This window comes from Frankliniella occidentalis, unplaced genomic scaffold (assembly GCF_000697945.3).
Source record: "Frankliniella occidentalis isolate FOCC.00 unplaced genomic scaffold, Focc_3.1 Scaffold20, whole genome shotgun sequence".
Lineage (NCBI taxonomy): Eukaryota > Metazoa > Arthropoda > Insecta > Thysanoptera > Thripidae > Frankliniella > Frankliniella occidentalis.
Window position 1 is genome coordinate 422,615 of NW_026267150.1, and position 11,758 is coordinate 434,372.

General features: G+C 37.1%; 3 protein-coding genes across 5 annotated transcripts in view; 2 read left to right on the forward strand and 1 right to left on the reverse strand.

Moving 5' to 3' along the window:
- LOC113208698 (sister chromatid cohesion protein PDS5 homolog B) overlaps positions 1-1,815 on the forward strand; it is a 12,767-nt gene extending 10,952 nt beyond the window's left edge. For both annotated transcript variants that reach the window (XM_052264673.1, XM_052264674.1), the window contains exons 17-19: positions 138-406; positions 508-897; positions 1,007-1,815. In XM_052264673.1, the coding sequence (XP_052120633.1) occupies positions 138-406; positions 508-897; positions 1,007-1,078 (731 nt within the window). In that variant the 3' untranslated portion in view covers positions 1,079-1,815. The remainder of the gene's footprint in view (positions 1-137; positions 407-507; positions 898-1,006) is intronic.
- LOC113208699 (integrator complex subunit 8) lies at positions 1,816-6,785 on the reverse strand. The gene is made up of 17 exons (XM_026425826.2): positions 6,474-6,785; positions 6,239-6,392; positions 6,038-6,152; positions 5,823-5,956; positions 5,532-5,754; positions 5,225-5,455; positions 4,694-4,939; positions 4,343-4,610; positions 4,038-4,183; positions 3,844-3,954; positions 3,592-3,751; positions 3,233-3,508; positions 2,822-3,080; positions 2,625-2,743; positions 2,372-2,526; positions 2,109-2,300; positions 1,816-2,035 (listed from the first exon to the last, which is right to left on the reverse strand). The coding sequence occupies exons 1-17, from the start codon at positions 6,580-6,582 to the stop codon at positions 1,916-1,918; spliced, it is 3,018 nt and encodes a 1,005-aa protein (XP_026281611.1). The 5' UTR covers positions 6,583-6,785; the 3' UTR covers positions 1,816-1,915.
- A 146-nt stretch (positions 6,786-6,931) lies between these two features.
- Positions 6,932-11,534, forward strand: LOC113208700 (endoplasmic reticulum lectin 1). Of its 2 annotated transcripts, XM_026425827.2 has the most exons (10): positions 6,933-7,146; positions 7,410-7,499; positions 7,588-7,668; positions 7,751-7,886; positions 7,971-8,247; positions 8,334-8,454; positions 8,888-8,938; positions 9,997-10,146; positions 10,220-10,465; positions 10,545-11,534. In XM_026425827.2, the coding sequence occupies exons 1-10, from the start codon at positions 7,003-7,005 to the stop codon at positions 10,845-10,847; spliced, it is 1,599 nt and encodes a 532-aa protein (XP_026281612.1). In that variant the 5' UTR covers positions 6,933-7,002; the 3' UTR covers positions 10,848-11,534. The 2 variants fall into 2 exon arrangements, with proteins under 2 accessions (XP_026281613.1, XP_026281612.1); XM_026425828.2 differs by lacking the exon at positions 8,888-8,938 and having other exon boundaries at positions 6,932-7,146.
- Positions 11,535-11,758: the final 224 nt, after the last annotated feature.

Sequence of the window (11,758 nt, forward strand, 5' to 3'; positions counted from 1 at the left end):
AGATATTAATAAAAGAAGAGATTACATCAAACAACTTACAATGGGTGCATCTGCTGGTATATATTAGTAATTTTGTCAATAATTATATTATGTATCTATCTGTTTTCATCAAATTATAATCAATTATTGTTTTGCAGCGTCCATGGAAAAGGCAATGAGCCAACTTAAACACATTTTGCCGGATTATATGCTAGTATTTGCCGTCCCTGTTCTCACTCACCACCCGGAATACAAAAGCAATGAGGATATTGATGAACTCAATACAATAAGACAATGTTTATGGTTTGTTTTGGAACCATTAATGCAGAAAAATGACTTCTATAGCTATAGTTTTTACAAAGATGTTGTAGAGCGTATGAAAAACCATAAAGATGCTCTTAAGGGTGAGACATCCGGGTTCAATGAAGTGAGTATATAATCATTATCTTCTCATTCTAGTAACTATACTTGATATATTTTATTCTGTTGTCTTTATGTATGATGACCTATATCACTTTTGTTTTACAGAAAATGTGGGCAGTGTGTGATCTGGCTATGATTTTACTGAATACAAAGTCCACAACTTTTGAGTTGAAGGAGTTTATAACTGAGGCAAGAATACCTACAATGTATTTTAAGAGACACGAAGATCCCAATTTTGTGAATACTGGTCATTATCTTCCTCCTGAAATGTACCAACAAAACCCAACTGTTAAGAAGACTGTTCCTGTAAATAGTAATTCTTCATCCAATACTAACAATACTAATAGCAACAACACCAATGAGAAAACATCAGCTCCAGCTGCTACAAATACTTCAGCTACAATTGAAAAACCCTTACCAGTGACAAACACCACTGGAGGTCGCAAACTTCGTGGGCGCAAACTGGAGAACACAACTAATGAGACTGATGTACAAGTAAGTAAACATGCCATCTAGATTACCATATTGATCATTTTTGTGCTCAATGGCAAGAAATGAAAGCAAATTTTTGAGTGTTGCTAACAATATCTTTCACTCTGTTTAGATGGAAGAAAATGGGGAGCCACCAGCAAAAAGGGTTCTTCGAGGAAATGCCAACAAAGTCGCAGCAGAGTGAGCATTTAAATATCGCGGGGCTGTTCAAGGTGAAATGCCATGCCCATCCTATGCAGTGTATATAAAGTAGAATAGAAGGGACTAAGCTCAACCCTGAAGAAAGCAGTTGATAAAGTAGCTGTTGTAATTCATGCGTCATGATCTCATCACTATTGAGAATTTTATTTTTAAGCTAGTGGTCAAGATTGTGACGCTTTTGGCATAGGGTGATGGGACATTGAGCAAATGTTTGTATATTTGATTGGCTAAACTCTTTTAGGACGAGGTGCTCAAACTCAGTTACACCAACTGGTTGTCTGTTGATGTTTTGGCCTCTTTTCTCCTGTGATTCATAAACAGTTATCTTTGGCAAAGAAATGCGTTTTCTTTTCTTTTTCTCTTTTTTATGTGGGACAAAGGGCATATCACCTTGTATGAAGTTCCACCAATGTACCTTTCATTAATAATTATTGTTCAGATTACATAAATGTTCTAGATGCATGAAATGTTAAAAATGCCAAGTTCCAAAATTGATATATTGATAGTGTATGGTTAATGTACCAAAGATTATATCTAATGAACCCTACATGGTGTGGTTGTAATTTGCCCTGCACTGATTTTAAATGGCATTCCTCCTGTTGGCTCTGTAAATAATTTTTATCTCATCTGGCTCTGCAAATTGTCACCGAAGTGCAAAGTGGTACTGTATTTGTTTACGATTTTCGTGATAAAAGCTAAATATAAGTACTTTCATTATAATTGCAGGACATGTATTTATTTATCTTTGAATTCATTTTCCTCATGACATACTTAAACTTTCTTTTGATTTTATTAAGATATAAAATTATAGTTGCATATATCAACAAACATATTGATGAGCTAATGCTCTCAGAAATTTTGCCTTCCGAATATTAACTGCCTCCCGTTGAATTTCTTCATTATTGTTAGAGTTTAATTCGAGTAGACCAATTGTTTGGATCTGAGTAAAAGAACAGAAGTAATGAAAATAAAATCAAACCACATGAAAGCAGGAGCTCAAAAGAAAAACTTACAGCAAGTTGCTTCCGGTGGGTTTCTCCTCTTTTAGTATGGAGATGTATTAGGTATTCCAGCAGGGTTGTATCCCATACACATTCATAGTACGAATCCATAGCATCTGCACAACTTCCACCCTTAGTTTCACCAATGCACTTAAAAGCTGTAGTGTAGTCAATTTCTTCTAAAAATTGACAAAGAACTGCTGCCTGTAAAATCCAGTCATTGAATAGTGATAGAAAAGGGACATAAATGTTTAAAAAGAGAGTAGTTATCATACTTGAGTATGGCACTGAAGCAATGAACAGCATTTTATCATGCGGCGTATAACATGATCATCAATTTGCATTCTCTGTAAAGGTTGACTAAAGAAATCTGTGGCAGCTATTGCTGCTTCTAAGTACGATTTCAAAGCTGATGATAAGTGATTCATGACTGGAAATTTTTAAAAAAATAATTAAAAAATAGAAATTTTAAATCAACTTAGAAATGCATCATAATAATGCTACTGAACCAAGAATGTAAAGACAAACCGAAATTGAGGTCTCCTTGAACTTTAAGCCAGCCTACATGGATAGGATTATATTTTAGGGCATGGGCTAAAAGCTGGTACAGCATCTCAGCAACTCCTTTACTAGCATATGAGTTGGGACTGGAAGAAGGTAAACAATAAACTATACATCTACTTAACAAATAAGTCTAGAAAAGAACATTAAGTTGGAATACTTGCCCACTAATAGAGGCTGGCCAAAGATTGACATAGTCAACATTTATATCAAACTTTGAATCATCTCGAAGCACATTATGTATTCGAGCAAGTAATGACAAAGCTAATGTGATCATGGTGGGATCTCTGAGTTGAGAAAGAAACGCCCACAAGGTTGATGAGTTGAGTCCCCCAGAGCTTACTGGGGAGTCTCTATGGGAATGATGAATAGGAATCCCTGAACTTGTACGTTTGGTAGTCTCTCTAAGAAACACTGGCAAAACTAACACAAAACATAGGCGAAGAGACATTAATTCAAAAAGTAATGATACTAACAGTAACAATACTGCACTGATAACAGTAAAACACAACTGTGACAAAAAACATAAATTTAAAAAAGTAAAGAACAATTCAATTTTTAATAATAAAACATACCAAGATCCCAAGCATCCCGTGAAACATGCCGACCACCTTTCTGACGTATGATATCTTGACAGGCATAAGCAAATGCAGCAGCTAGTTCAACATGAACACAATGTCTGTCTAGCTTTGTTAGGAAATCAAGTGGTGAACCAACAGAAGATAAAGATGGACTGACATTCAAAAGCATTACAACACATCGTTCCACAACCTCCAAGCGAGGAATGAGTGCTTCTCCAGCTTGTCTAGCTGAAAGGCAGGCCTTGCAGGCTTCTGCAAGTTCAATTGAGCCTGAAACAAAATTTATTTTCTTTAAAGTCGCTAAAAAAAGGGTAAGTTATGGAACTTTACTGTAAATTGGGGTCGACACTTACGTGAGTTGTGAGCAGGCCATTCATCAAGAAACTGAGTTATTTCTACAACCAAAGCCTCCCACCCACAAAGCCGAATTAATTTTACGACAGAGGGAATACTGTGACCTTTTCTCAGTTCCTCTTCAACAATGGCATACATTCTCAAAGCCAAGGAGTATTCCTTTAAATAATAAGTGGAAAAAATTAGAAAATGTTTGAGAGTTTTGAATAAGTTTAAGGAATTGAGTTAAATTTTACTAAAATCCATTTTACCTGAACAGATGCCAGTTCATGGGCTTTAGCCAAAAGAATATAGCAAAACTCTTGAACAAATCCTTTCGGTAAATTCATTACTACACTGTGCACTGGGATAGGCAATTCCCACTGAAACACAAGTGATAAGAAACATAGGGTTTTGAAAATGAAATCAAAAGTAAAGGTCATAATATTTTTCTTTCCTAACTAACCTTACTGTTCACATGCCAAATAGCTTTACCCTGAGATTTAACAGATGGCATGCTAGAGAGTTTTGACAACAATTGACGTATTTCCTCAGGATCATATGATTGAATAAGTTGTTGTTCCAAAGCTCCCATTTCCAAACGTGGATTACCTACAAAAATGATTAATTGATTGATTGATTGGACCAAAGGGGGAATGCGGTCAATAATGCTGGTGCCAAGTGGTCACCCTGCTGGTTCAGGCCTTCCCTGGTCAATTTAGAAGAGAAGTGTTAAAAAAAATTAATCTAAATTACGGTGTTTTCACTTACGCCTTGGTCCTAAATCTGGAATGTCCCAGGAACTGGAAGACAGCATAGCAGGTATGGAAATATCAACACTCTTTCCACTGAGTTGACTGAGTTCATTGGGCTCAAAAAGAGCACCAAATTCTGGAGAGTCAAATATAGCTTTGACAAGTGCTGATTGATTTCCTGCTTCTAGTAACCCTCGAAGAAACGTTTTGACTCTAAATTTTCGAGCAATATCATCACTTTTAAAAGCCAAATTTGTGGACTCACTCAAAAGTGGCTTTAAAAACTATTTTAAGGGAGGAAAAGATATAAGTACAGTAACAACAATTTATCAACTAAGCACAGATTCTTGTACTTGTAAATACTTACAGAAAGAAGAAAGTCTGCCCCCTTTGGACCAGCCACACGAATATGATGTGAATAATCCTGACATATTAAATGCCCACCCATAAGGCGTCTTGCCACATTTAAACATTGAATTTGAATTAGCAGATCTCTTGCAACAGTGAAAGTACCACTTTGCACAGCACCTTGAATATCCAACTCAAGATGCTCCCTATGAACCATTGGAATCTCTAGAGATTTATTATCTTGCACCAAAATATTAACTATGCCCTGCGCAACAGATGATTAAAAACTTAGATCAGTCGTAAGCTAAACAGCAACAGGTAAATAATAATTCTTAAGAGATTGACCTGCCCAGAGATGGCCACTCCTATAACAAGCAATGAAACACAGACAAGTGAGGTGGGAGGGCTAACTATAACAACTGTTCAAGGCAAGAATATAAAAAAGAAATGTTCAGTGGCAACTCAAGAAAAATGACCACCACTGGGCAGTAACGATTCTGGGCACATTCCCATGAGCCAAATCGGCACACACTAAGACACCAACACTCACCATATAATGTTGCTTGATTGAAGCATGGAATTGACACAACAAAGCTGATTGGGATGGTGGGGTGTACACCCCACAAGCTATTCGATAACCATCTAGTTTAACTCTCGACACACTGCGGTAAATTGACATGCCTGTGCATTGACTAAGTAATAGATCACATGAGGTGAAATGTTCTCTTGCTATGGTTATTTCTTGTTTGAACATAAAGTATACTCCAAGATCATAGTGCAACTGCAGAAATGAAAGAAATATGATCAGTAAAAAGGATGAAGTAGTGCAAAAACCAGTTTTCAAAAACAATACACACTTGACATCGAAATTCATCAAGGGTAAGTTGTTCACATGTATCCCACAGCAAATCAATATCTCCATTATCTTCTGTCAATGGTTTGAATGTTTTAAAAGTGGGAATGGATATAGATGGGGGTTGAGAAGCAACAGCCCTATGTAAAACGTCAACACTCCCTGGTGCTTGCTTCTCCAAAAGACGTAGAACATCCTCCGGTGATATCTCGGATGAGGCGGCACCGCTAAAGAGTGGAAAATGAAAATACAATTTTGCCATCCCCAGAGCAAAAAACATTAATTGATAACTTACTTTGGAGCAACTCCAGCTGGTGTTCGGCCTGTATTAAGGTTGCTGTTTCCATTCTGTGTACTATTAAAAGAAATGTTTTGTTTCACCAGAGCACACAAGACCCACCGGTGGAAAAGAACAACAGAAAAAAGTGTCTAAAAAAAATAAAATTGCAAAGAGGTTATTTAAACATGAATGCAAAGTTAACATTAGATAACATCACCAATAAACCAAACCTGGGGAGATACTTCATTGAAATCCAAAGACGTATCAGTGGATGGATCTGCCTCTTCTTGTCTTGACATATACAAAAGATCTTTGAGAAGAATGTACTGCATATTCAAAGGCAATCTATTGGAGACAAAAACAGTTATAAAGAAAAAATTATACAAGCAATTGTATACAGAGTTCATTACAAGAAGAAGTATTTGTTATACCTTTCTAATAAAATTGACATATCCCATTTCAGATGAGCTGCGACCTTCAATGAAAGAATCTTCAGGGCAAGGTTTTTTCTACTCCTGGGAGCTGCTTCGTTAAGAGCTTGACTATTCGTAAGAAATTTACAAATAAGTTCCGTTGGAGTGGGATCTGGAGGTAGAGGCATGTTTTATAAAAAAACACAATACAGAAGAAAATTCACACTAAACACGATAAATCTCGTATTTCTACCTGCATCATCCTGTTTTAAATGAGTTTCAAGGGAATCAGGATCTAAAAGGAACACAAACCACAACACAGTGTCTGGTTGTCCAGCAGGTTGATTGTTTAGTAACTCCATTTCACAGTTGAGAAACGTGCCGCCGTCTTGTTTCTCACTGCCAAAATGTGTTGAGGTTTACACTGTCATGGTGTCCAATCTCATACAACAAGTACAAAACAAAGTTTTACTGTTTCTGTCAAAAGCAGAACATAACTGCCACTAGGTTAAGTTTACTTTTTGGTTCGGCGTTCGGAAAACCAGCTTCGGGAGGCGATCGATAGCTGCGGCTTCGGCAAAGTCCGGGATGGGGAAAATGAATATGAACCTCGACGGGACAGACTTCTCCCATCTCTGTCGTTCAGTCTAAGTTTAAAGCAATTTGAAGGACGTAGAGAGAGATAGAACACTTGAACCCAAACAGCGAATGGCAAAAGAACACGAATCGGCATTCCAAACGCAACGTAACGTAGCTCTTACCTGGGTAGAACTGTCACAAAAATGGATTCAAAACGGTTTTCGCTGTATTCGGCAATTTTTTTTCTTTCGGCGTGTCTTACAGATTATTGCAAGTGTTTTGATTCTAGACCTTTTGATGACACAATTCTCTTTAAAATTAATTGGCCAGGACGTGGCGATATACCGGTATGTTGATAAAATGTCGTCTGTCTGTTGTCATGCTGTATTGTTCTCTTTTTGCTATGTTTCGATAAACTATTGTCAGATTCCTTCATTTTAATTAATAATTAATGTCTATATGAATTTTCCCTAAACGCCATGAATCTAAAATGCATACCATTATTGAGAAAACATTTCTACAATGCACAGATTTGGAGGTTAACCATTTGCAAAAAGTCAGTCTAGTCTAGATAACACTTGCTCACACATCACACATTTTTCTGTTTCAGGAGCTACCAGGTTCTGAATCCATGGTAGTAACAACAGAAAATCATGAAAAGTATCAGTGTCTTTTACCAGAAATTCATGACAAGCCAAAGGTAGGAATGAAATTTAGTTTGTAAACTTTTATTTTAAGTAGTCAGCCTAATTTATTGTTCAGATTCTAATAGTCTTTGTTAATTACAGAGTGAAGCAGAGCTATACACAGGTCCCAATCCACTTCATTTATTATTACCTTTATTCAGACAAAGTACCTGCTCATTCAAGGTGAGCCTGCAGTTGATGGTCACTAAGATCACAGTGCTTCCATTATTTTATTTTTAAAAATCTTGTTTTCGGATGTTTCTAGCCTGAATCTTACTGGACTTATGAGATATGCCATGGACGTTATGTCCGACAATACCATGAGGAAAGAGAGGGCAAGAAAGCCAAATTACAAGAGTATTATTTGGGCCGATGGGATAAGGACATGAACCAACTGCTTCGTTAGTATCTGATTGAAAATTGAAATCAATGCGCAGACCATTTTTCAATATTTCTTCATTACTCAATTCTCAATTTATTTTCAGATGAAGAACTTGAAAAGACTGATGAAAATGGAGATAAGATTTTCTTTTCAAAAGATTTACCCACCAAGAAAATTGATGGTCTGAATCTTCCATATTTCCAAATCAATATGACAGATGGTACATTGTGTGATTTGAATGGAAAGACTCGTACCACTCATGTTCTTTATGTCTGTTATCAAACTGGTAAACATGAAGTATATTCTTTTAAAGAAACTTCTATATGTGAATATGAAGCTATTGTTCTTTCTCAACTCCTCTGTGACCATCCAAAATATAAGTAAGTTGCTTTCTTACTATGTTGGTTGTGTTGGTATGTTATTTGTCTCAATTCTTGGCTTGAATCCCTCTTTTATCCCCTCCCAGACCACAATCAACTAGTGAAAATGTTATAAACTGCCATGCGCTGGAGGAGACACCCAAAAAACCTAGGAATTTACTTCAACTGGAAGCTGAGAGCTTAAAGTTGAGACACACCAAAATTCCTGTGAGTTTTAATTATACTAAGCATTATACGGAACCAGAGTCCTTAGATTTCTTTCCTTTTGCTTTGCATGATAAGCTTTTTTGTTTGATATAATTTTTCCCAGACGCATGTGGTTAGTGAAAAACTTCAACTCTATCTCATTTTTCTTCCACTAAGATTAGGTGTCAGAAATATTTTAAGACCAACTAGAGGAAGTGTTTTTATTTCCAAGAAAGGACTTTTGTCAAACAGTTTGAGTGTCTCAGTTTATACCTAAAATTTTTAGCTTAAAGAAAGAAGTGTTTTTGTTAACCTTGCTCCTTTTCTGGCACTCGGTAGAACTGTAGTTTTGCATAGAATCCACTTTCTCAGTTACTTTTTCATCTGCTTTTTATGTGAGAGCCTAGGCTTTTTACATTGATTTGTAACTAATTAGTAAAAACTTCTTCAACAGGATGATGCTCTGAAGAAAACTTATGCAGTTGTTTCGGTTGATGTTGGACAGGTTGGTGTTGAAGGATCAGTCCTGTTTGTTTTGTTCGAACTTTGCTGCATATGTGTAACCCAATCCTTTGTTAAAATGAAAATGAAAATGAAAATATTTTGTTATACCAACTTAACTATTTGTTCCTTAAAATAGCCTATGATATGGCTGCACCTTCATTAGCATTTGATTTTTTCAGCTTTTATCTTTTATGTCAACTTGTTCTAAACAAAAAAATGTGATGTTAGAAAAAGTTATGACTGTTTACTAAAGTTGTTGATTGGGAAAAAACAGGGTGCTTTGCTTTATGTCATACCTGATCTATATTTTTAAAAGGATATGATTTTCTTCCATCTTTTGTGCTGATCTGTTGCCTCATTCTTCTTCATTCATCAACGGCATCCCCATCTTTTTTCATTCTCTTCCCTCCTTTCCTCAGCTTGACTTTTCAAAAAGCCTTATAAATTTTCATCATCACATTTGGTTCAAAGACTGCTGTTGTGTAAATCTATTCCTCATTTCCAAATCTTCTGTTATGCATGTTAAACTTGTATTCTCTGGTGTAAAGAATCTTTCTTCTATGTAACTTTGCTACTTGCAGATTGAATTTTCCATTGTGGAGACCCTCTGACTACAGCAAGTTCAGAAGCATGTGCAACTTTTTTCATCAAGATGTCCTTCCCATGGGAAAAAAAAAAACAACTCAGTCTATTTTTCACAAAACTATTTGCTTATCAAAACTACCATGACATTTTTATTAACTAAATTTTACCTGAATGCTTTGTTTGGTTCTCTCGCATGACCTTTTTGTGTTGTCTTTTTTCTTGGAGCACATCTGCTGCATGTGTTTTGTATAAATCATGGTGTAGGGTTGGAAATAGTTTTACTAGGTAAGTGCATGAAGCTTACTGTAACTGCAGACATAAGTTATTAATTTTCTTCAAAGCAGCCTCTCACTACACTCCTCCATCATATAATCTTGTATATCTATGCCAGACAGCTTTTGGTTCAAACATGGGTAATTTTCTTTGTTGGTCGTTTCTACACTTTTCCAATTTGCTTTATTTGTCTCATTCCAGGATGGTGAGCAACGAGTCCATGTGGAAATTCTTCCCGTTGAAGTGCTAGACACTGAGGATGCCCTCAGTCCACCTCTTCTTAACTCACGAACCCCAGCTGATACCACTCCTGCTCAAGACTTTTTATCTGGCAAGAAATGTCTCACTGGGGTAAAAAGCCACTTACCTTATCTCGTACAATGATACTAACTCTAGCTCGAGCACTAACTTCCTTTATGTGCAGGGGTCCTCTTCATGGTGGAAATATGAATTCTGCTATGGACGACATGTAGAGCAGTACCACATTGATTCGACAACTAGCAGCAAGACAACTGTGCAACTGGGATTTTTCAATGCTGAAAGTCACATTGAATGGCTCAAGCAGAACCCCCACAAGCAACCCAAGCCTAAAGCGATCCGAAAGCATGTCTCTCACTTCTACTCCAACGGTTCACCGTGTGATAAGACTGGTCGCCCCCGACACACCGAGGTGACTTAATGGGAGTGTTCCCTTGTTTATCTTTTTTCCCCCAATATTGTTTCTTAAGTGCTTCTTTCTCCATGTCCAGGTCAAGTTAAAGTGCCCCGATCAAAGCCCTAGCCCCGGTTCTGTTGCCCTGTACCTCATGGAACCTAGAACCTGTGAGTACATTTTGAACGTGGAGTCACAACTCATCTGCGACCTACTGCCGCTGGCCGATGAGCATGGCCTCATCAAGGTCCCCAAAATAGACGACGATGAGGTGACTGTGGCCGACGAGGAGGATGTAAACCCAGGGGACTCGGCAGTCGGGCCGGACGACCGCACAGCCGCTGAGCAGAAGAGAACTCTAAGCAACGCGGACCCTTACCCCATCGGCGGGAGACAGTAGACAACTTGTATGTAATTGAGGTAAACTTCTGTTTTTGTTTTTTTTGTTTTTTTGTTTGTTTGGTTTCTTTATGTTTAGATGGTTTATACCGAAATCAAAGACCTCCCAAAGTCTTAGAAGTGTAAATTTACAAGTGATTATTTCTAACTCTATTCTTACTCAAAGTGACTGTCTTTAAATTTTCTTTTTTTGTGTTAATTTTTCTGTAAGGGTGTAAGTATTGTGTTGTGAGTGATTAATTTTGTACGTAACATTCATTGTTGCATAATTTTAAATCCATAAAATAATGTGTAAATGAAGTGTACAAACATTGTGCTAGGTTTTCTTTGAATGTCCAGATGTATATATTTTAGAGTTGTGCAGTATGAAGTGTTTAGATTTTGTACTGTTATTTTTAGGGCAGGTTGATGATAAAATCTTTTTACTGCTTGTGATATACAATACTTTGTAAACTTGTGATGTGTATTGAACATTTGATCATCATTTGATGCTAGGTAGATTTTACCTTTGTTGCCTTAGGTACTGACCTTTTCTAGTTTTCTAAAGCTCAAAGGTTAAGAAAAGGTGCACTGTAAATAAATAAATGTGTTTTTGCGTAAAGACACTCTAGTTATTAATAATTGTGTGTGGGAGTTATCGGTGAAATATAAATCTGTTGTCTACAAATAATAAAAGTCTACACTTGCATTTTTCTTTTCATTCAAATGACAGCCCTAGCCCGCGCCTGAATGACGGTCATTGCGTTTTAAGGCTTGTGGACTACACGTAATTCGTTTCCAGTGCGAGCCTCGCCTGGAGCAACTGGAGACTGCGTCCCTCCCACACACGCTGTGCCGTCTCGTTATCTCGTTATCAGCACTTTAATGGAACGCACTGCTCTCTATCACGCGGACGAAGGGCAGACCACCCCG

Bases quoted from the DNA above. Each gene is read 5' to 3' on its own strand.
- LOC113208700 (XM_026425827.2), top strand. From the start codon at position 7,003: ATGGATTCAAAACGGTTTTCGCTGTATTCGGCAATTTTTTTTCTTTCG. The intron at 7,147-7,409 runs GTATGTTGATAA...TTTCTGTTTCAG, and splicing joins CAGGACGTGGCGATATACCG to GAGCTACCAGGTTCTGAATC. The intron at 7,669-7,750 runs GTGAGCCTGCAG...GGATGTTTCTAG, and splicing joins AAAGTACCTGCTCATTCAAG to CCTGAATCTTACTGGACTTA.
- LOC113208699 (XM_026425826.2), bottom strand. From the start codon at position 6,582: ATGGAGTTACTAAACAATCAACCTGCTGGACAACCAGACACTGTGTTG. The intron at 6,153-6,238 runs GTATAACAAATA...TGTCTCCAATAG, and splicing joins ATGTCAATTTTATTAGAAAG to ATTGCCTTTGAATATGCAGT. The intron at 5,456-5,531 runs GTGTGTATTGTT...TCATTTCTGCAG, and splicing joins TTGATGAATTTCGATGTCAA to TTGCACTATGATCTTGGAGT.